Genomic DNA, 25869 nt, shown 5'->3' with positions numbered 1-25869 from the left:
TTTTTTTTACCCCTTTTTCGTGGTATCCTTATGGTAGTTACAGTCTTGTCTCAACGCTTCTACTCCCGTACGGACTCGGGAGAGGCAAAGGTCAGGAGCCGTGTGTTCTCCAAAACATGACCCAACAAAGCCACAGGAGTCACTAGAACGCGATGGGACAAGAACATCCTTGCCGACCAAACCCTCCTTAACCCGGACGACGCTGGGCCAATTGTGCGCCGCCCCAAGGATCTCTCGGTTGCGGCCGGCTGCGACAGAGCCTGGACTCAAACCAGGAACTCTGGTGGCACAACTAACGCTGCGATGCAGTGCTTTTGATCACTGCGCCACTCGGGAGGCCTGTGAAGGGAAATCTTAATGCTACAGCATACAATGACATTCTAGATGATTCTGTGCTTCCTACTTTATGGCAACAGTTTGGGGAAGGCCCTTTCCTGTTTCAGCATGACAATGCCCCTGTGGACAAAGCGAGGTCCATATAGAAATGGTTTGTTGAGATTGGTGTGGAAGAACTTGACTGGCCTGCACAGAACCCTGACCTCAACTCCATCGAATTGAACCCCAACTGTGAGCCAGGCCTAATCGCCCAACATCAGTGCCCGACCTCACTAATGCTCTTGTGGCTGAATGAAAGCAAGTCCCTGCAGCAATGTTTCAACATATACTGGAAAGCCTTCCCAGAAGAGTGGAGGCTTTTATAGCAGCAAAGGGGGGACCAACTCCATATTAATGCCGAGGATTTTGGAATGAGATGTTCGACGACCAGGTGTCCTCATACCTTTGGTCATGTAGTGTATTAATAGGGACATTTCAAGAAAATACGTTAAAAAGACGTTGGTGCCAATGCAGTTGTCTTCTGTTTGGGAGTGTCACACGGCCAATCCTTCAATGCAGTTGTCTTCTGTTTGGGAGTGTGACACGGCCAATCCTTCAATGCAGTTGTCTTCTGTTTGGGAGTGTCACACGGCCAATCCTTCAATGCAGTTGTCTTCTGTTTGGGAGTGTCACACGGCCAATCCTTCAATGCAGTTGTCTTCTGTTTGGGAGTGTCACACGGCCAATCCTTCAATGCAGTTGTCTTCTGTTTGGGAGTGTCACACGGCCAATCCTTCAATGCAGTTGTCTTCTGTTTGGGAGTGGGCCAATCCTTCAATGCAGTTGTCTTCTGTTTGGGAGTGTCACACGGCCAATCCTTCAATGCAGTTGTCTTCTGTTTGGGAGTGTCACACGGCCAATCCTTCAATGCAGTTGTCTTCTGTTTGGGAGTGTGACACGGCCAATCCTTCAATGCAGTTGTCTTCTGTTTGGGAGTGTCACACGGCCAATCCTTCAATGCAGTTGTCTTCTGTTTGGGAGTGTGACACGGCCAATCCTTCAATGCAGTTGTCTTCTGTTTGGGAGTGTCACACGGCCAATCCTTCAATGCAGTTGTCTTCTGTTTGGGAGTGTCACACGGCCAGTCCTTCAATGCTGGGGGGTTTAACATGTTTGCTGGACGTGAGAGGGATAAAGAGCAGTACAAACACTGACACACTAAAGCAGTGTGAGATCTCATTCTGTGGATGCAAAACAGAGAACACAGTCAGATAAACTATTTTTTTGAGTATGAATGTTTCTCCTCGCTCAGGACCTTCCAAAGCGGGATTATGACGTGAGCTTTGTTAATCTTCAAAATGAAAGTTTTACTTCTCAAACTTTCCTCTCCTCAGATTATACAAGGACTCAATGAGAGTCAAGTTTATATTACAATATTACTGCTGTTCATATCTTTGCCTTGAGCAGAAGCCATTAGAGAATTCTCCGGGGAGGTGGGTATAGGATAATGGAGAATATAGATCTGACATGTGACTATCAGCAGAAATGCCAATTAGAAATGCATCAACGGACAGCTACAGTCAGTTGGGAATTCACTGGAAGGCCTTACAGCCATGTTACGAGAAGCTCAGAACAGGTTGTCAAACTGATGGAGAGTGGTCTATGAACCTCTCTGTGTGTGTGTGTGTGTGTGTGTGTGTGTGTGTGTGTGTGTGTGTGTGTGTGTGTGTGTGTGTGTGTGTGTGTGTGTGTGTGTGTGTGTGTGTGTGTGTGTGTGTGTGTGTGTGTGTGTGTGTGTGTGTGTGTGTGTGTGTGTGTGTGTGTGTGTGTTAGTGATGCGCAGATTGACTCATAAATGAAGGCCAGGCCCGGGTAGCGGGCGGGTTGAATAAAGAGAAAACAATACTTATATATACATTTGAATACATTTATCATTCTTGTGCACTTTATATCTATAGGCTACATTTAGGCTTTTCATTGGTGTAGGCTATCTGGCATTAGTGTGTAAGTCTTAGCTTTAGGGCCTAACCAAATAGCCTACAGGCCAATCGCCAAATGCTTTTGGGAATGGGCAGAAAAAGTTAACGTCGGTCCACAGAGGTAAAACGAGCCATGTAGGAGTTTAATTCTAGAAGAGAAAAGCTGTGAAATGGAGAGTTGCAAAGAAAAAGAAAAGTAATGTTTGGGAACGATTTGGTGAAGTGGTAGAAGAGCATGATAGCAGTGCTGGCTGTGTTATGTGTGATGATTGTGAGATGCTATATAAATTCAACAGTCACAAGACGGGGACTTCAAGTAGGACTATGGTACAGCAAGGACTCTGTAGCCTACTGTTCAGATGGGTTAAATGGAAACTGAAATCTAGACACTGACTGCCGGTCTATAAACTCTCACATTGCCTTTAATATTAACTCCTGCAGAATTAAGGATTTCTTGCACTAAAATCATACACCAAATGTAGGCGAAAGTTTGACTCTGGAACAGGAGCGGAGAAATATCTAAAAAATGTTGTGCACAAATTTGTTTACATCCCTGTTAGTGAGCATTTCTCCTTTGCCAAGACAATCCATCCACCTGAAAGGTGTGGCATATCAAGAAGCTGATTAAACAGCATGATCATTATATTCAGAGACTTTGGAGAGTATTCAGACCTCCTTGACTTCCTCCACATTTTGTAATGTTACAGCCTTATTCTATAATGTATTAAAAAAGGAAGAAATCCTCAGCCTAATCTCTCCTATCTCTGGTAATCTTTGTCTTCCTTTTATTCTCTATTTCTCGTCATTCACTTTCTTTCTTATTTCTCTTCTGTCTCTGTGTTCCGTTTTTTGTAAAGTGGTGAGGAGAGACAGAGATACACTCACCTGATACGCTCACCTGATAAACAGAGAAAAGGGATTAGTTGCATTTAGCCAGATTTAACACAGTTATTTGGGCATGAGCCTGCTGTAGGACATACCTTCTCAGAGAGTGCACCCACTCAAACACCTTTATGTTGTTATGTCACTGTTTAGCAGTCTAATGGGTAATACAGTACGTTCCACGGTTGTTGTTGTGCAGTCCTCCCTGTATTAGATGAATTATTCACCGTTGTAATGGCTCTATATTTGTGGTTGTTTATTGTGCCTCAGTGCACATGTCCTCTCCCTCTGCCACTTAGCTGTCTATCTGGCAGAGCCTCTTCCCTGCAGAGGATGCTCCTCTCTAATGAATGAAGTCAAGCTATTTAGAGAGCCTTTTAATGGCACATAAAGCCCTGCTGCTGGGTTCTGGTTAATCAGAGAAAGTGTTGGGCTGAGCACAGAGTCCAGGCCATACTCCATCCTCAGTCCTGTTCTCCATTCATCACTGCTTTGATTAATCAGAGAAAGTGTTGGGCTGAGCACAGAGTCCAGGCCATACTCCATCCTCAGTCCTGTCCTCCATTTATCACTGCTTTGATTAATCAGAGAAAGTGTTGGGCTGAGCACAGAGGCCAGGCCATACTCCATCCTCAGTCCTGTTCTCCATTCATCACTGCTTTGATTAATCAGAGAAAGTGTTGGGCTGAGCACAGAGGCCAGGCCATACTCCATCCTCAGTCCTGTTCTCCATTCATCACTGCTTTGATTAATCAGAGAAGGTGTTGGGCTGAGCACAGAGGCCAGGCCATACTCCATCCTCAGTCCTGTTCTCCATTCATCACTGCTTTGATTAATCAGAGAAAGTGTTGGGCTGAGCACAGAGTCCAGGCCATACTCCATCCTCAGTCCTGTTCTCCATTCATCACTGCTTTGATTAATCAGAGAAAGTGTTGGGCTGAGCACAGAGGCCAGGCCATACTCCATCCTCAGTCCTGTTCTCCATTCATCACTGCTTTGATTAATCAGAGAAGGTGTTGGGCTGAGCACAGAGGCCAGGCCATACTCCATCCTCAGTCCTGTTCTCCATTCATCACTGCTTTGATTAATCAGAGAAAGTGTTGGGCTGAGCACAGAGGCCAGGCCATACTCCATCCTCAGTCCTGTTCTCCATTCATCACTGCTTTGATTAATCAGAGAAAGTGTTGGGCTGAGCACAGAGGCCAGGCCATACTCCATCCTCAGTCCTGTTCTCCATTCATCACTGCTTTGATTAATCAGAGAAAGTGTTGGGCTGAGCACAGAGGCCAGGCCATACTCCATCCTCAGTCCTGTTCTCCATTCATCACTGCTTTGATTAATCAGAGAAAGTGTTGGGCTGGGCCATACTCCATCCTCAGTCCTGTTCTCCATTCATCACTGCTTTGATTAATCAGAGAAAGTGTTGGGCTGAGCACAGAGGCCAGGCCATACTCCATCCTCAGTCCTGTTCTCCATTCATCACTGCTTTGATTAATCAGAGAAAGTGTTGGGCTGAGCACAGAGGCCAGGCCATACTCCATCCTCAGTCCTGTTCTCCATTCATCACTGCTTTGATTAATCAGAGAAAGTGTTGGGCTGAGCACAGAGGCCAGGCCATACTCCATCCTCAGTCCTGTTCTCCATTCATCACTGCTTTGCACTCAGTTATAGCCTGATCCCTTTATCTAAATGTGTGTTCCAAATGGCACTCTATTCCCTCTATAGTACACTACTATTGGCCAGGGCTCATAGGGATATGAGAACAAAGTTGAGCCAATTTAGGATAGCATTTTGCAAAGAAATGTAAGCCCCATTTTCGTGTTTTTGCCTGCCAGATACATTTTGACTTGATTCCTTATGCACTTAAAAACAGTGAGCTGGTCTTAACTCAGGTTTACGCTCTCATTCTTACTACTCTCGGCGAGAAATTACGACTAACGTGGAAATATAAATTCCAATATTTTCTTCTGAAGGTTTCCGGAATTTCTGTCTCTGTATTTGTATTTCTAGTGTGTATTCGGGAGAAAGGTAGCCTACTTTTTCCTGCTGCTTGTTCCAGTTTGGGTTTGTGTTAATTAGCTTAAGGAGGGCACAGCAGGGGTGCTTGGCTAGTCTGAGTGCTATGCTAGTCTGGGTGCTATGCTAGTCTGGGTGCTATGCTAGTCTGGGTGCTTGGCTAGTCTGAGTGCTATCCTAGTCTGGGTGCTTGGCTAGTCTGAGTGCTATATGCTGGTCTGGGTGCTATGCTAGTCTGGGTGCTATGCTAGTCTCGGTGTTTGGCTAGTCTGTGTGCTATGTTAGTCTGGGTGCTTGGCTGGTCTGGGTGCTATGCTAGTCTGGGTGCTTGGCTAGTCTGAGTGCTATGCTAGTCTGGGTGCTTGGCTAGTCTGAGTGCTATGCTAGTCTGGGTGCTTGGCTAGTCTGGGTGCTATGCTAGTCTGGGTGCTTGGCTAGTCTGGGTGCTTGGCTCGTCTGGATGCTTGGCTAGTCTGGGTGCTATGCTAGTCTGGGTGCTTGGCTAGTCTGGATGCTTGGCTAGTCTGGGTGCTATGCTAGTCTGGGTGCTTGGCTAGTCTGGATGCTTGGCTAGTCTGGGTGCTATGCTAGTCTGGGTGCTTGGCTAGTCTGAGTGCTATGCTCGTCTGGGTGCTTGGCTAGTCTGGATGCTTGGCTAGTCTGGGTGCTATGCTAGTCTGGGTGCTTGGCTAGTCTGAGTGCTATGCTAGTCTGGGTGCTTGGCTAGTCTGAGTGCTATGCTAGTCTGGGTGCTTGGCTAGTCTGGATGCTTGGTTAGTCTGGGTGCTATGCTAGTCTGGGTGCTTGGCTAGTCTGAGTGCTATGCTAGTCTGGGTGCTTGGCTAGTCTGGATGCTTGGTTAGTCTGGGTGCTATACTAGTCTGGTTGCTTGGCTAGTCTGGGTGCTTGGCTAGTCTGGATGCTATACTAGTCTGGGTGCTTGGCTAGTCTGGGTGCTTGGCTAGTCTGGGTGCTTGGCTAGTCTGGGTGCTTGTTCAGCCAGATCATCACTATTAGAATGTGAATGTTTCCAGACCTCAGGAGGATTAGTTGTGGGGCTCACCCACCAACCCCCTCCTTCAGACCCCTGTCTACCTTCTCTTCTATCTTCTCTTTCTTCTATTCCTCTACCTTCTCTTCCTCTACCCCCCCCACCCCACCCCTCTCCTTATCAGAACATTTCATCTCTTGTTGCTAATCTGTAGGATATCATCTGTCACTATTCCATTTCCCCCACCACTGTACTCCAGCTGTGGTACTGGGATCTCTCTGTCTCTCTTTTATTTGTATTTCTCTCCCTGTGTTTCTATCTCTCCATCCCTTTCTTTCTTTGTTTCTTACTCTCTCTCCATCTCTAGATTGAATTCCTCTTACAGCATTGCTGTTTGAGATGGTTTAGGTTACCATACGATGCATCCCTGACCCTGTGGCCACTTGTTCTCTCTGTTTCTCTGTCCACCACCAGTCAGCGCTGTCTGCTCTACTACTTCCAATCAGCTCATTTCCTGGTCAGGGTCAAAGGTTATCTGCAAATCTGCAAGGCTGTTTGACACTTAGACCCGGTACTGATATTGAGCATATCTTATGGATAATGATGTGTTTTATTACAGGTCCTGATGCAATATCAGGAACATAATGACTTTTGGTCCATTTACATTTAATCTTTAATGGCAGAATCAAGTGCCAAAGTCATTGTCTGTTTTGATTTGTAACTCCGGTCGTGTTCATGGTGGCAGTAAATTGATTAGTAGCGATCTGATGGCCTCATATGCTGATGTTGTGAAGTAGATTAACTTCAGACAGGCTCCTCTCCTCTCCGTGACAAAGGGAAAATGGAGAATCAGCAGCATTTCAGCTCCCTGACTTAATGAAGCTACAGCTAGCCTGGCCCTGGCTGCTGAGCCTCCTGTTGTACTAATACTTTAGACTCAGAGGAAGCTATGTTATCAAAATAGGAATATAATTAGATGTGACTGAAGACAAAACTACTTGAATATGAAGTGGAAGGAGGTCAAGTACACACAAACTCTCTCACACACACACACATACTCATACTCATACACACACACACACACACACACACACACACACACACATATCATATTCATCGCAATTAATGAAAGTGGTGATCGTTGACTTCACAGTTGGTCGAGGTAGATTGACAGTGAAACTGCTGTGGTATTCAAAGAGAAAGAACCTGTATTTCAGTGTATCTTCAATAGGCTAATTTCAAAAGCAAGGGGAAATGCTACCGAAAATAGAAAATACGATTTCTTATAGTCATTTTATATATATATATATATATATATATATATATATATATATATATATATATATATATATATAGAGAGAGAGAGAGAGAGAGAGAGAGAGAGAGAGAGAGAGAATTAGCACCTTTTCATCCTCTTCACCTCTCCTGATCTTCTCTATCCTTTCTTTTTATCACTTTGCGCTTCTCCACTACCTACTCCTCTCTCTCTATCTCTCCTTTCTTTGGTTCTCCTCCTCCTCCTCTATCTCTCCTTTCTTTGGTTCTCCTCCTCCTCCTCTCTCTCTATCTCTCCTTTCTTTGGTTCTCCTCCTCCTCCTCTCTCTCTATCTCTCCTTTCTTTGGTTCTCCTCCTCCTCCTCTCTCTCTATCTCTCCTTTCTTTGGTTCTCCTCCTCCTCCTCTCTCTCTATCTCTCCTTTCTTTGGTTCTCCTCCTACTCCTCTCTCTCTATCTCTCCTTTCTTTGGTTCTCCTCCTCTCTCTCTATCTTTCATTTCTCTGGTTCTCCTCCTCCTCCATTCCCAGAGGGATGAAGTCACAGCGTATTATTGATTACCCAGCACATTTCACAGGTTGACAATGTGTGTTAGAGGGAGTGTTCAAAGGGGACATGACAAGAGAGAGTGAGTGATACTGTACAGACAGACACAGAGAGAGTGATACTGTACAGACAGACAGAGAGAGAGTGATATTGTACAGACAGATACAGAGAGAGTGATACTGTACAGACAGACACAGAGAGAGTGATACTGTACAGACAGACAGAGAGAGAGTGATATTGTACAGACAGACACAGAGAGAGTGATACTGTACAGACAGACACAGAGAGAGTGATACTGTACAGACAGACACAGAGAGAGTGATACTGTACAGACAGACACAGAGAGAGTGATACTGTACAGACAGACACAGAGAGAGTGATATTGTACAGACAGACACAGAGAGAGTGATATTGTACAGACAGACACAGAGAGAGTGATATTGTACAGACAGACACAGAGAGAGTGATATTGTACAGACAGACACAGAGAGAGTGATATTGTACAGACAGCGAGAGTGATACTGTACAGACAGACACAGAGATAGTGATACTGTACAGACAGACACAGAGAGAGTGATATTGTACAGACAGACACAGAGAGAGTGATACTGTACAGACAGACACAGAGAGAGTGATACTGTACAGACAGACAGAGAGAGAGTGATATTGTACAGACAGACACAGAGAGAGTGATATTGTACAGACAGACACAGAGAGAGTGATACTGTACAGACAGACACAGAGAGAGTGATACTGTACAGACAGACACAGAGAGAGTGATATTGTACAGACAGCGAGAGTGATACTGTACAGACAGACACAGAGATAGTGATACTGTACAGACAGACACAGAGAGAGTGATATTGTACAGACAGACACAGAGAGAGTGATATTGTACAGACAGACAGAGAGAGTGATATTGTACAGACAGACAGAGAGAGTGATATTGTACAGACAGACACAGAGAGAGTGATATTGTACAGACAGACAGAGAGAGTGATATTGTACAGACAGACAGAGAGAGTGATATTGTACAGACAGACACAGAGAGAGTGATATTGTACAGACAGACACAGAGAGAGTGATATTGTACAGACAGACACAGAGAGAGTGATATTGTACAGACAGACACAGAGAGAGTGATATTGTACAGACAGACACAGAGAGAGTGATATTGTACAGACAGACACAGAGAGAGTGATATTGTACAGACAGACAGTACAGACAGAGAGAGTGATATTGTACAGACAGACAGACAGACAGACAGAGAGAGTGATATTGTACAGACAGACACAGAGAGTGATATTGTACAGACAGACACAGAGAGAGTGATATTGTACAGACAGACACAGAGAGAGTGATATTGTACAGACAGACACAGAGAGAGTGATATTGTACAGACAGACACAGAGAGTGATATTGTACAGACAGACACAGAAAGAGTGATATTGTACAGTCAGACACAGAGAGAGTGATATTGTACAGACAGACACAGAGAGAGTGATATTGTACAGACAGACACAGAGAGAGTGATATTGTACAGACAGACACAGAGAGAGTGATATTGTACAGACAGACACAGAGAGAGTGATATTGTACAGACAGACACAGAGAGTGCTATTGTACAGACAGACACAGAAAGAGTGATATTGTACAGTCAGACACAGAGAGAGTGATATTGTACAGACAGACACAGAGAGAGTGATATTGTACAGACAGACACAGAGAGAGTGATATTGTACAGACAGACAGAGAGAGTGATATTGTACAGACAGACACAGAGAGAGTGATATTGTACAGACAGACACAGAGAGTGATATTGTACAGACAGACACAGAGAGAGTGATATTGTACAGACAGACACAGAGAGAGTGATATTGTACAGATATTGTACAGACACAGAGAGAGTGATATTGTACAGACAGACACAGAGACACAGAGTGATATTGTACAGACAGACAGAGAGAGTGATATTGTACAGACAGACAGAGAGAGTGATATTGTACAGACAGACAGAGAGAGTGATATTGTACAGACAGACAGTACAGACAGAGAGTGATATTGTACAGTCAGACACAGAGAGAGTGATATTGTACAGAGAGTGATATTGTACAGACAGACACAGAGAGAGTGATATTGTACAGACAGACACAGAGAGATAGTGATATTGTACAGACAGACACAGAGAGAGAGTGATATTGTACAGACAGACACAGAGAGAGTGATATTGTACAGACAGACACAGAGAGTGATATTGTACAGACAGACAGAGAGAGTGATATTGTACAGACAGACACAGAGAGAGTGATATTGTACAGACAGACAGAGAGAGTGATATTGTACAGACAGACAGAGAGAGTGATATTGTACAGACAGACACAGAGAGAGTGATATTGTACAGACAGACACAGAGAGAGTGATATTGTACAGACAGACACAGAGAGAGTGATATTGTACAGACAGACACAGAGAGAGTGATATTGTACAGACAGACACAGAGAGTGATATTGTACAGACAGACACAGAGAGAGTGATATTGTACAGACAGACACAGAGAGAGTGATATTGTACAGACAGACACAGAGAGAGTGATATTGTACAGACAGACACAGAGAGAGTGATATTGTACAGACAGACACAGAGAGAGTGATATTGTACAGACAGACACAGAGAGAGTGATATTGTACAGACAGACAGACAGACACAGAGAGTGATATTGTACAGACAGACACAGACAGACACAGAGAGTGATATTGTACAGACAGACACAGAGAGAGTGATATTGTACAGACAGACACAGACAGACAGACACAGAGAGAGTGATATTGTACAGACAGACACACAGAGAGAGTGATATTGTACAGACAGACACAGAGAGAGTGATATTGTACAGACAGACACAGAGAGAGTGATATTGTACAGACAGACAGAGAGAGTGATATTGTACAGACAGACAGAGAGAGTGATATTGTACAGACAGACACAGAGAGAGTGATATTGTACAGACAGACACAGGAAGAGTGATATTGTACAGTCAGACAGAGAGAGTGATATTGTACAGTCAGACACAGAGAGAGTGATATTGTACAGAAAGACACAGAGAGAGTGATATTGTACAGACAGACAGAGAGAGTGATATTGTACAGACAGACAGAGAGAGTGATATACAGACAGACACAGATATTGTACAGACAGACACAGAGAGAGTGATATTGTACAGACAGACACAGAGAGAGTGATATTGTACAGACAGACACAGAGAGAGTGATATTGTACAGACAGACAGAGAGAGTGATATTGTACAGACAGACAGAGAGAGTGATATTGTACAGACAGACACAGAGAGAGTGATATTGTACAGACAGACACAGAGAGAGTGATATTGTACAGACAGACACAGAGAGAGTGATATTGTACAGACAGACACAGAGAGAGTGATATTGTACAGACAGACAGAGAGAGAGTGATATTGTACAGACAGACACAGAGAGAGTGATATTGTACAGACAGACAGAGAGAGTGATATTGTACAGACAGACAGAGAGAGTGATATTGTACAGACAGACACAGAGAGAGTGATATTGTACAGACAGACACAGAGAGAGTGATATTGTACAGACAGACAGAGAGAGTGATATTGTACAGACAGACACAGAGAGAGTGATATTGTACAGACAGACAGAGAGAGTGATATTGTACAGACAGACAGAGAGAGTGATATTGTACAGACAGACAGAGAGAGTGATATTGTACAGACAGACACAGAGACAGACACAGAGTGCTATTGTACAGACAGACACAGAGAGAGTGATATTGTACAGACAGACACAGAGAGAGTGATATTGTACAGACAGACACAGAGAGAGTGATATTGTACAGACAGACACAGAGAGAGTGATATTGTACAGACAGACAGAGAGAGTGATATTGTACAGACAGACAGAGAGAGTGATATTGTACAGACAGACAGAGAGAGTGATATTGTACAGACAGACACAGAGAGAGTGATATTGTACAGACAGACACAGAGAGAGTGATATTGTACAGACAGACAGAGAGAGTGATATTGTACAGACAGACAGAGAGAGTGATATTGTACAGACAGACACAGAGAGAGTGATATTGTACAGACAGACACAGAGAGAGTGATATTGTACAGACAGACACAGAGAGAGTGATATTGTACAGACAGACACAGAGAGAGTGATATTGTACAGACAGACAGAGAGAGTGATATTGTACAGACAGACACAGAGAGAGTGATATTGTACAGACAGACAGATATTGTACAGACAGACAGAGTGATATTGTACAGACAGACACAGAGAGAGTGATATTGTACAGACAGACACAGAGAGAGTGATATTGTACAGACAGACAGAGAGAGTGATATTGTACAGACAGACAGAGAGTGATATTGTACAGACATATTATTGTACAGACAGACAGTACACAGAGAGAGTGATATTGTACAGACAGACACAGAGAGAGTGATATTGTACAGACACACAGAGAGAGTGATATTGTACAGACAGACAGAGAGAGTGATATTGTACAGACAGACAGAGAGAGTGATATTGTACAGACAGACACAGACAGACACAGAGTGATATTGTACAGACAGACACAGAGAGAGTGATATTGTACAGACAGACAGACAGAGAGTGATATTGTACAGACAGACACGACACAGAGAGAGTGATATTGTACAGACAGACAGAGAGAGTGATATTGTACAGACAGACACAGAGAGAGTGATATTGTACAGACAGACAGAGAGAGTGATATTGTACAGACAGACAGAGAGAGTGATATTGTACAGACAGACAGAGAGAGTGATATTGTACAGACAGACAGAGAGAGTGATATTGTACAGACAGACACAGAGAGAGTGATATTGTACAGACAGACACAGAGAGAGTGATATTGTACAGACAGACACAGAGAGAGTGATATTGTACAGACAGACACAGAGAGAGTGATATTGTACAGACAGACAGAGAGAGTGATATTGTACAGACAGACAGAGAGAGTGATATTGTACAGACAGACAGAGAGAGTGATATTGTACAGACAGACAGAGAGAGTGATATTGTACAGACAGACACAGAGAGAGTGATATTGTACAGACAGACACAGAGAGAGTGATATTGTACAGACAGACACAGAGAGAGTGATATTGTACAGACAGACAGAGAGAGTGATATTGTACAGACAGACAGAGAGAGTGATATTGTACAGACAGACAGAGAGAGTGATATTGTACAGACAGACACAGAGAGAGTGATATTGTACAGACAGACACAGAGAGAGTGATATTGTACAGACAGACACAGAGAGAGTGATATTGTACAGACAGACACAGAGAGAGTGATATTGTACAGACAGACAGAGAGAGTGATATTGTACAGACAGACAGAGAGAGTGATATTGTACAGACAGACACAGAGAGAGTGATATTGTACAGACAGACACAGAGAGAGTGATATTGTACAGACAGACACAGAGAGAGTGATATTGTACAGACAGACACAGAGAGAGTGATATTGTACAGACAGACAGAGAGAGTGATATTGTACAGACATACACAGAGAGAGTGATATTGTACAGACAGACAGAGAGAGTGATATTGTACAGACAGACACAGAGAGAGTGATATTGTACAGACAGACAGAGAGAGTGATATTGTACAGACAGACAGAGAGAGTGATATTGTACAGACAGACAGAGAGAGTGATATTGTACAGACAGACACAGAGAGAGTGATACTGTACAGACAGACACAGAGAGAGTGATATTGTACAGACAGACAGAGAGAGTGATATTGTACAGACATACACAGAGAGAGTGGTATTGTACAGACAGACACAGAGAGAGTGATATTGTACAGACAGACACAGAGAGAGTGGTATTGTACAGACAGAAACAGAGAGAGTGATATTGTACAGACAGACACAGAGAGAGTGATATTGTACAGACATACAGACAGACAGAGAGAGTGATATTGTACAGACAGACACAGAGAGAGTGATATTGTACAGACAGACACAGAGAGAGTGAGTGATATTGTACAGACAGAAACAGAGAGAGTGATATTGTACAGACAGACACAGAGAGAGTGATATTGTACAGACAGACACAGACAGAGAGTGATATTGTACAGACAGACACAGAGAGAGTGATATTGTACAGACAGACACAGAGAGAGTGATATTGTACAGACAGACACAGAGAGAGTGATATTGTACAGACAGACACAGACAGACACAGAGAGTGATATTGTACAGACAGACACAGAGGGAGTGATATTGTACAGACAGACACAGAGAGAGTGATATTGTACAGACAGACACAGAGAGAGTGATATTGTACAGACAGACACAGAGAGAGTGATATTGTACAGACAGACACAGAGAGAGTGATATTGTACAGACAGACACAGAGAGAGTGATATTGTACAGACAGACACAGAGAGAGTGATATTGTACAGACAGACACAGAGAGAGTGATATTGTACAGACAGACACAGAGAGAGTGATATTGTACAGACAGACACAGAGAGAGTGATATTGTACAGACAGACACAGAGAGAGTGATATTGTACAGACAGACACAGAGAGAGTGATATTGTACAGACAGACACAGAGAGAGTGATACTGTACAGACAGACACAGAGAGAGGGAGAGTCAGTCCCAAGATGAAGAGGGAGGAAACGCAGCTCTAAGAACATGGACCGGCGTGGAAGGTGTCAAGAGTTTTGTCAAGCCGCTCATTGTTCCGTTAACCTTGTCCTTGTGAAATGCTCTGTCTTCTCTGTGGTTAAACACCACACCCCCACCCGCAGCCCCAGTGTTACATCCCTTCATTACACACAAGAAAAACAAGAGAGATGGAGAGTCGGAGAGAGACCGAGGTAAAGAGAGAGAGAGCGAGGGAAAGAGGGAGAGAGAGAGTCAGGTGCGTGGAGCCTGGAGAGGTGTGCAGTCCATCATCTTCAGACAGGTAGACGAGTGGCGTCTGGAGGTTTATTTTTATCTCAGTCTGAGACTTAAGTCTGGAATGAGGAGCGGCTACGCTGCTTGGCTGGGTCCGCTGAGGGGCCTCTGGGAACAGACAAAGGATGCGAGAGAATGGCATCCTATGACCATTATAGTGCACTACTTTTAACCAGGGCCTACAGGGCTCTGGTCAAAAGTAGTGCATTATTAAGGAAATGGGGTGCCATTTGGGATGTAGACAGACAGTGACCTGCTGCTCTTTCAAACTATCCTACCCTCACCACCTGTCTTTAGTTTCAATAAAAGTACATATTTTGTCTACTGGTTCTTGCTGTGTCGTTTTGGCCACATCAAAGAAAAATGCAAACATTTGCACAATCATCCTAAAATCTCATAAGAAACTGTTTTTTCTTACAGTAACGTTATAATATACTATTATATTCGGTTATGTCATGTAGAATACTATCATTGTGTTCTTGCAGACACTGATTCAAATTTGATGTAACTTTATTAAAGGAGCACCATTCACCACAGTAGCCTGTTCTCTGAGCAGCCGAAACAGTGGAGCAGCGACTGCACATCCTGCACATGAGCAGAAACTTTGGACCTTTAGTTGTCGGGAAGAGGAAGTCGGATCCGCAGCCACTCTGATTAGTTCATACTCTGGAGTATTTTGGTGATTTCAAGTTCTGTTTGACTGCAGTACACTTCTAACACATACCCACCCACACACATCACCTCATGTCCTCTATCCCCTATACCAGGGCTATTCAACTGTTACCCTACGAGGTCCGGAGCCTGCTGCTTTTATGTTCTACCTGATAATTAATTGTACCCACCTGGTGTCTCAGGTCTAAATCAGTTCCTGATTAGAGAGGAGCAATGAAAAAACGCAGTGGAACTGGCTTGGAGGTCCAGAGTTGAGTTTGAGGGCCCTATGTACTAGTTATAATGTGCCAGAGCAAAGCATTCACAAATTGCAGACCCATCCATGTAACCTTTTGTTTGGGTGATGTTTGCATTATTGATGCTTGACAGTGATGCTACCCTCTTATCTACCTGGCCTACATCAGGGCCATTCCATGTACTAATGTAATGTCCATTACATTTTCTAATGACATGTAATTGAGAGGACAGTCGACAATGTCTTGGACATCATTGTTTAATGTTGTCTTGTAATGATCCATTAGCCTCTAGACTACACTGTGTCCATGTTTCTATGGTTCTAGAACCCCCAGACCCAGCCAGGCCTGGATTGTACTGTTAAGAGACTGACTGATACGGCATTGATCCCTGACCTGATCATCGGATGTCTTGTGTCTGTGTATCGGGTAGACCGCCTGCCCGTCGGCCAGCACTCCAAGTTAGTTTGATCAACAAAGCAGCTCTAATTCATTCATTGATGAATGAATCAATTGTGAAAGGATTTTCCAGCGTAAGAAAAAGTCTGTTTTTTTGGGTGGTATAGAGTGCCTGGGGTAAAACAGAGGCATTTACAGTGTGTTCCCTCGATGCCAACTCATCCCAGCATGCTGTTTTCAACTTTAACATATATAGAAGCCTTCTCATTGGCTGTGTCTCATATGACCCAAAGCTGTCATGGTTGAAATTGGACAGGAGAGGTCAAATTGTAGCATCCAGGCAATCACGTAGCCTAGTGAGGCTACACTACTCTAGTCCAGTGATCATCCTACTAACATGATGTCGTCCCTGTGTTTCTCTGTGCAGGTTAGCTCTCTATGTGTATGAGTACCTGCTGCACGTAGGGGCACAGAAGTCAGCACAGACCTTCCTCTCAGAGGTAAGTGTGTGTATGTGTGTGTCCCACAACAGGGCTGATTCTCCCTCCTATGCAGCTTCCTGTAAGGCAGGGCAGTGTGTGTGTGTGTGTGGTTAATTTAATTAGTGTGGAGAGCAGTGCTGAGCTGGCAGAGCATGCAGGGCGGCAGGTGGTTCAGCATTTAGCCTCCATTTACTGAGATCAGCACAGAGAGTTACGATACACCACCTAGCTGACAGCTTACACTGGCATCTCTCTCTCTCTCTCTCTCTCTCTCTCTCTCTCTCTCTCTCTCTCTGTTAAGGTAAAGAGGTTTGGAAGTTGAAGCCAGTATACTTCTCTAAATCACTGTAAATTAAAATGCAAAAGAAATAAAGAAAAGGGATAGAGGATGCAGATGCATCAGCTGGCTCCACTCTCCCACTTCCTCCCTCCTCACATGCACGCACACACACTCTTTCCTCTCTGGCATCCATGTCATATCACTCTGTCTGTCTTCCGGAGATGGGGGAGAGGAAAGGAGAGGGTTTGAGTGTGGGAACTGAGAGCATTAGTTGAGACAGGGATGTATATAAACACAGCCATCCCTCCTTCCCCCACTACCATAGTTCCTACTGAAGTAGAGGAACATGGTTGTAAAGACAGGTTATCTACACAGAGCTGTGATTACCACACATCTGTTGACACCTCCAAACTAGTTCCCGAGTGGAACCCTATTCCCTATTTAGTGCACTCATTTTGACCATTTACATTTACATTTAAGTCATTTAGCAGACGCTCTTATCCAGAGCGACTTACAAATTGGTGCATTCACCTTATGACATCCAGTGGAACAGCCACTTTACAATAGTGCATCTAAATCTTTTAAGGGGGGTGAGAAGGATTACTTTATCCTATCCTAGGTATTCCTTAAAGAGGTGGGGTTTCAGGTGTCTCCGGAAGGTGGTGATTGACTCCGCTGTCCTGGCGTCGTGAGGGAGTTTGTTCCACCATTGGGGGGCCAGAGCAGCGAACAGTTTTGACTGGGCTGAGCGGGAACTGTACTTCCTCAGTGGTAGGGAGGCGAGCAGGCCAGAGGTGGATGAACGCAGTGCTCTTGTTTGGGTGTAGGGCCTGAATAGGCCCTATACCCAAACCAGTGAATAGGTTGCTATTTGGCATGCAATCCCTGAGACCCAACCCAACCTCAGGGCCAAATCCAAACCGCTTCTCCTGCTGTGTTCACGGTTGATAAAACATTGACTTTGATGAACTCTGATTAGGCTGCAGTCATGAAAACCTTCTAATGCCGAGTGATATCACTCCCAGAGCCAGCCTAAACAATACCAAGACAGTTGCCCCATTGTGTAGTTTCCTCAGACAGCCACTCTCCACCGTCGCTCAGTCACATGGTTTAACAGTGTGTGTGTGTGTGTGTGTGTGTGTGTGTGTGTGTGTGTGTGTGTGTGTGTGTGTGTGTGTGTGTGTGTGTGTGTGTGTGTGTGTGTGTGTCAGAGGAGGCTGGTGGGAGGAGCTATTGGAGGACGGGCTCATTGTAATGGCTGGAATGGAATGAAGTCAAAAATGTGATTTCCATATGTTTGATGTGTTTGATACCGTTCCATTTATTTCATTCCTACCATTACAATGAGCCCATCCTCCTATAGCTCCTCTCACAAGTCTTCTCTGGTGTGTGTGTTGTGCATGTGTGAGTGACCATAAATAAGGTTTAGCCCAGAGGATGATATCACTGCTTGCGTTGACCTTGTGTTATGCTAAGTTCTGAAAAAAGCGAGAGTGACCGAGTGAAAGGAAACATAGTGATGGGGCAAACACAGGGGTGTAAGAGGGTTCACCTCTCAGGCTGGTGCATGTCCATATGGAACAGTCCCACGGACACACAACTAATAATGGGCTCTGTGCTCTGTAAGGTTGATAGTACACACATACACACACAGCTCAATTATGCAATTACAGTGAGCTCCAAAAGTATTGTCTCTGTGCTCCAGCACTTTAATATGATACAATGGGGGGGATCACGGGACCCTTGAACGAGATGGCCGCATGAAATAAGAGCTCCGCACAAGTAGTTTCCAATTCCTAATCTTACCTCCACTCCAAGTTCAAACTCATTTAGCTTTAGTAAGAAAAAGTCATGGCGGCTACAAAAGGCGACACTACAGGTGACATTTTTACCCGGACTCGAGCATTAGCGACGGAAAAAGCCTCCAAGAAGAAGCTAGCTTCAGAAAAAACTAGCACCATTAGCCAGGAGCAAGAGGACCCGCTCTCCCCTGAGGCCCAACGAATGCCAACCTCGCACTCTGTCGAAGACATCCTTTCTGAGTTGAGATCCCAACGTATAGAACTAAACACTAAATTATATGCCATTAATTCTCAGCTCAGTGCGATAGGGGGCAAGGTGACAATCCTGGAAAACGCTTTGCCTGACATCAACAACAAGATAACCATAAACGCAGGGCGTCTGGACGAGGCAGAGGGGCGAATCCTACCCATGGAAAACTTATTGACAGATGCCATGGAAACAATAGCATATGCTAAAAAGAAAATTGAGCATCTGGAAGAGAAAACAGAGGACCTGGAAAACAGGGGGCGAAGGAATAATTGTGTTCTATTCAATCTGGGCGAAAAAGAAGAGGAACACATGCCACTGATCCGCTACCTGCAAGACAAACTTCCCGAGTGGCTCCACCTGTCCACCGACAGGTGCATAGAACTCGAGAGAGCTCACCGAGCACTGAGGCCCCCACCAGCAGCCAGACAACCACCGCACCCAATCACCATAAGTTTCCTGAGATTCACCGACAAGGAACGAGTCCTACAGGCGGCGAAAAACAACACCATCACAGTGGGAAACGCCAAAGTCACTTTACACCAGGACCTGCCAGCTGGAATACGCCGAAAGCGCCGAGAGTTTGGCGAGGTGAAGAAATACTCAATTGACCGAGGCATCTTCAGGGGATTCAAATACCCAAACGAGCTCAGGATTCTTCACCAAGGAGCCTTGCGACACTTCAAAACTCCCGAAGAGGCAAAACGTTTTTTGAAAGACAATCCTGGTCAATGAGAAAAGGACCAATGACTAAATGTGATTAATGCTATTACTAAAGGAGGTAAGACAACATATAGCCGATATCCAAAGACCCACCCGCCCCGCTAAATGTCATTATAGCCGTCCAATTTATACTTATTTTCCTTTAGCTGAGGGAAAGGCTCTATAGCCTAACCGAGGCCTACTAATGTTTCAGCCTACTTTCATTTCCCTGTTTGTTTGTTGCTATTATTACTTGTGGGTCCCTATGTCCCTTGGGGGAGGTATATGTAGGCTGGGCTATTGATTTTATTTTCTCCCTCTTTTAGTGTGGTCCGGACGGGGGCTACTGTGTCATTTACTCAGTGCGGGGTGGAGAGGATGAGGCATTTCTTTGGTGGGGAGGGGGAGACGTTGTGCGTTGCTAACTGTTCCCGTTTTTTTGGGGGGGGACTGAGCGGGGGGGTAATAGATCCAACGGGATGTGTCGAGTTGTTTGGGAACTCGGCTGGGGTGGTCAGTTATTTTATGTACACCTTTTATTTTCCTTTTATGTGAACGCAGCTGTAACTACTATCCACTTTTACCCAGCGATGACTTGCACTAACGTTTGATTACTGTTCGATGACTATGACTAGTACCTTAAATCTATTGACATGGAACTGCCATGGTCTAGGGCATGCAATAAAATGGAGAAAGATACTATGTGCTCTAAAAAAGGAAAAAGCAGACATTGCGCTATTACAAGAGACACACCTCTGTGATGCTGAACATGCCAAACTCCGCAGAGCTTGGGTAGGACAGGTGTATTTCTCATCTTTCAAATCAAACAGTAGAGGCACAGCCATACTTATCCATAAAAATGTTCCATTCATAATTGACAAAAACATATCTGATCCGGAGGGGAGATTTATTTTGCTAACTGGGTCACTATATGGTCAACCAATTACTCTATTAAACATATACGCCCCTAACACAGATACTCCTGCCTTCATGTCAAAAATGATAACCCTGTTCAATGAGCATTGTGTTTCCTTTGGCGTGGTGGCCGGAGATTTTAATTGTACCCTTAACCCAACCCTAGACAAATCATCTCAAGTCCCCACCACAAATCCTAGATCTGCAAAGATGTTGAACTCTCTTACTAAAGATATGGGACTGATAGATATCTGGAGAGAGAATAATAGCTCATCTATGGACTATACATCCTACTCTAATGTCCATAGCACCTACTCCCGTATAGATTACATTTTTATCCCAAAGAGTTTCATAAATTCAGCCACATGTACAATCGGACCCATAGCACTTTCAGATCACGCCTTTGTCCACCTCCGCTTTGACCTCTGCAAAAACATCCCGAGGTCAAAGAGCTGGAAATTCAACACCTCCATGCTATCAAACAAAGCGTTCCATACATTGGTAACTACATGGATAGACAACTACACACAAGACAACAAATATTCTCCTGTTTCTCCGGCCACAATGTGGGAGGCTGCTAAAGCCACACTAAGAGGTCATCTAATTGCATATGCTTCCTCTAAGAAAAAAGCAATGGAAGCACACAGGCTAGAGAGGGTGCTGGAATGCTGTGAAAAAATACATAAACAATCCCCAGAAAGCACCTCCTGGAGTCACCAGCCAAAGCTAAACTGAATTTGGACTACACTCGGGATATAAAAAAATAAGTCTTCTTTACTAAACAGAAATACCATGAGTATAGCAATAGGCCCAGTAGATTGCTTGCTTACCAATTAAAAAAGGAGCAGTCAGAGCGTACAATTATGGCTATACGAACAGCAGAGGACGAGGTCATATATGACCCAAAAAAAGATCAATTTAACTTTTCATGATTTTTACTGTAAACTATATACCTCTGAGAGAAAACACACGGAGGCAGAACTCCACTCTTTCCTAGAGGGAATCTCGCTAACTAAACTATCAGAGACCGACCAAGAAGATCTCAACACCCCCTTCACTCCTGAGGAGATCCTGGAGGCAATTACCTCCATGCCACCTAATAAGTCCCCAGGTCCAGATGGATTCCCCAGAGAGTTCTACAAAAATTTTTAGCCCCAGCTCAGCCCTATCTTCATGCCAATGCTGGAGGATTTTTGCAAAAACGGAGTTCTCCCAGACTCGATGCACACAACTCCGCATTACAGTGTTGCTCAAAACGGACACTGTAATGTCCTGCTTGTGCTTCCGGCCCAGAAGCTTGTTGGATTTCGACTATAAAATAATTACCAAATTGCTCGCCAAAAGACTAAACACTCTTCTTCCCAAAATAATAAAAGCGGACCAAACTGGATTTATTAGAGACAGATACTCTTCTGATAACATTCGCCGTCTTTTTGATATTATTGATCAAGTAAACGCACAGAAGACCCCTGTCCTGCTGGCTTCACTGGTTATAATAAATCCCACTATGCCCTCAGACAAACCATCAAACAGGCAAAGCGTCAATACAGGACTAAGATTGAATCCTACTACACCGGCTCTGACACTCGTCGGGTGACTATTATGGGTTACAAAGGGATTCCCAACCGTGAGCTGCACACTGACTTGAGCCTACCAGACGGGCTAAATTACTTTTATGCTTGCATTGAGGCAAGCAACACTGAAGCATGTATGAGAGCACCAGCTGTTCTGGACAACTGTGTGATCATGCTCTCCGTAGCCGATATGAGCAAGACCTTTAAACAGGTCAACATTCCCAGACGGATTACCAGGACATGTACTCAGGACTTGTACGCATGGACCAACTGGCAAGACCCATAGACCCATACCGCCCCAACAATTCCACAGATTATGCAATCTCAATCACACTCCACACTGCCCTTTCCCACCCGGACAAAAGGAACACCTATGTGAGAATGCTGTTCATTGACTACCACTAAGCTAAGTACCCTGGGAGTAAACACCTCCATTTGGAACTGGATCCTAGACTTCCTGACTGGCTTCCCCCTGTTGGTAGCAGTAGGCAACAATACACCTGCCACACTGATCCTCAACACGGCGGCCCCTCAGGGGTGCGTGCTTAGCCCTCTCCTGTACTCCCTGTTCACCAAGCACGACTCCAACACCATCATTAAGTTCGCTGATAACAAACCAGGCAAAATTAAACAGGCTTATTTTTTATAATGAATATGATTTCGGAGGGTAGAAATGATTACATATTAAAGCATTAGACCTCTCACTAAAGGCTTCAGTCATACAAAAGTTATACTTAAATCCAAACTGGTTCTCTCACAAATTAATAACAATGTCTCACCCCATGCTCAATAATGGCCTTTTTCCCTTGATTCAGATTACAACCACACACTTTCAGTTATTTGAATAGGAAATAACCTAATATTGCTAGTTAAAAAAAAGCTACAATTTCAATTTGGTTACAATTTCAATTTAATCCACCTGAAAAAACAGAACAAATAATACAAAAAATATTTTGGTTAAACTCAAATATACTAATAGATTAAAAAAAAGTTTATTTAAAGAAATGTATAATCTTTGTAAATTGTATCATAAATTGCACTGGTGGAGAAATGTCACACATGCAGCAAAGAAAAATATATGGAAATGTCTACCCAAAATTACAACCAACTAATTATGGATTTACCACAAAAATGGAAGAGGAAAGTCCAAGAGGGAAAAAGTACAGTTTGCGCTGTTCTGTGAAGGGAGTAGTACAAAGCGTTGTACAAGATCTTCAGTTTCTTGGCAATTTCTTGCATGGAATAGCCTTAATTTCTCAGAACAAGAATACTGACAAGTTCCAGAAGAAAGTTATTTGTTTCTGGCCATTTTGAGCCTGTAATCGAACCCACAAATGCTGATGCTCCAGATACTCAACTAGTCTAAAGAAGGACAGTTATATTGCTTCTTTAACAGGACAACAGTTTTCAGCTGTGCTAACATAATAGCAAAAGGGCTTTCTAATGATCAATTAGCCTTTTAAAATGCTAAACTTGGATTAGCTAACACAACATGCCTTTGGAATACAGGAGTGATGGTTGCTGATAATGGGCCTCTGTTACCCTATGTAGATATTCCATTAAAAAATCTGCCTTTTCCAGCTACAATAGTCATTTACAACATTAACAATGTCTACACTCTATCTGATCAATTTGATGTTATTTTAATAGACAAAAAATGTGCTCTTCTTTCAAAAACAAGGACATTTCTAAGTGACCCAAACTTTTGAACGGTAGTGTATGTATATTGTTAGTGTCTTATTATTATTATCAGAGTAAGAACTCGACGGACACTGTGAAAGCTTAAAACACGTTTATTCTTCCCAAAGGATCGAACAGCTGAACTGACAAAAACATGTTTACAATAGTGGTGGTGTATATGTACCCCACTTTGGGTGGAGTCTCCTCCTCCTCGCTAAACATTGTATCTTCATTGCTAGGCAGGAAACTTAGTGATACGGGCAATAATCTGTTCCTTCTCCCTTAACATGATCTGACCTGACCTCGACCCCCTTTATCACTAGTCCATGACTCTCTCCCCTTATCAACGCCTACCACATATGATCGTTTTCCCTACACTCACTACATTCCAAGCTTAATTGCACACACCATATACCTTCCTCCTACAGATAACCATTACCTTCTGGTGAAGACCCTCTAAACCAGGGGTGTCAAAGTCAAATGGACGGAGGGCCAAATAAAAATTTAGCTACAAGCCGAGGCCGGACTGTTCGAATGTTCATTGAAAAATTTTTAAATGACGCATATAGTCTAGTGAACCTAATTGAACCTACTGAAAACCTAACAAATATATTCCAATATGATCAGATAAATAAAGCAATATTTTCTTATGGCTCTGTCAGTAATCTTTAATTTTCAACAGACACAAAAGACAAATTTCCTTTATATAAAAATCCCCATAACATGAACATTAAATGAAAGAAACCGGTATTCAAGGCACCATCAGTAGCCTATATTTTCTATTTTAGCAAAAGTGGGCTAAATTTACTTCAAAGAAAAAAAAAACAATAATAGCAATTTTCTATCATCCACTCAACTGAAATATTTTTTAAAATATAATTGGATTGAAATACAATAAAATAAAGTGCAAAAATCTATTAATCAAAAACAACACTTTGTTTAAGGAGAAGTAACATGCAGTGAAAACAAATATTAAACTTTAACTTTTAAACTTGAACTGAGTAAAAACTCTAAATATGTGATTGCACAGTAATGTTCACTTGTTTGAGGTTGAGGGTGATACTTGGTGGTGTCCCATCTTTTCCACAAGTTCATCAATGTTCGGGGTAAGGCTCTGAGCTGAGGAAATCCTCAGAATTGAGTGGAGGTGTTCAGCAGTAAGTCGACTTCTGTGTGATGTTTTGTTCAAGTTCATCAAAGAAAACAGTTGTTCACACAGGTATGTGCTGCCAAACATAGACAACGTTTGAGCAGCCTGGATGCGCAGCTGGGGCATTGTGTCGGGGAGGAAACGGGCGAACTCCGCAGCACCCACTGCCGCATATTTTGCCCTCAGTGCATCATTGCATTGGAGGTCAATCAACTCCATTTGGAGGTTTGGTGGTGAGCTTTCCACGTCAACAGCAAATGGGTTACCGAGCAGTTCCAACCTGCTTTTTTGTGCTTCAAAGTCAGCAAATCGGCGTCGAAAGTCAGCGGCAAGCATACCTATTTTATCAGCCAACTGTGCGCTCGGGAACGCACTGGTAGAGAGCTTCTCTTTCATGGTCTGGCAGCTGGGAAAGTGGCTCAAATTTTCTTTCCGCAACGTCTCCCACAGAGTCAGTTTGGTTTTAAATGCCTTCACTGTACTGTACATATCAGAGATGACACGATCCCGACCCTGCAGCTGCAAGTTCATTGCATTCAGATGACTCGTAATGTCACACAGAAAAGCCATTTCACACAGAAACATTTCGTCTCGGAGTTGTGTTGTGTCTTTCCCTTTGCTGTCCAAGAACAGACAAATCTCCTCACGGCTTCGAAACATCTTTGAAGCACCTTTCCTGGCTTAGCCATCGCACCTCTGTGTGATAAGGCAAATCACCATGCTCCGTTTCTAACT

The 25869-nt window shown here is 43.6% G+C and overlaps 1 protein-coding gene across 1 annotated transcript in view; it reads left to right on the top strand.

Moving 5' to 3' along the window:
• The window catches only part of LOC118357870 (single-stranded DNA-binding protein 2), a 141898-nt gene that overhangs the window by 41167 nt on the left and 74862 nt on the right, over positions 1 to 25869 (top strand). Inside the window, exon 2 of the mRNA XM_052478974.1 lies at positions 16730 to 16802. Coding sequence (XP_052334934.1) covers positions 16730 to 16802 — 73 coding nt within the window. The remainder of the gene's footprint in view (positions 1 to 16729; positions 16803 to 25869) is intronic.

Source organism: Oncorhynchus keta, chromosome 25 (assembly GCF_023373465.1).
Source record: "Oncorhynchus keta strain PuntledgeMale-10-30-2019 chromosome 25, Oket_V2, whole genome shotgun sequence".
In the NCBI taxonomy this organism is placed as follows: Eukaryota; Metazoa; Chordata; class Actinopteri; order Salmoniformes; family Salmonidae; genus Oncorhynchus; species Oncorhynchus keta.
Note: the sequence above shows the minus strand (reverse complement) of the source record. Positions and strands in the feature narration are given on the sequence as shown.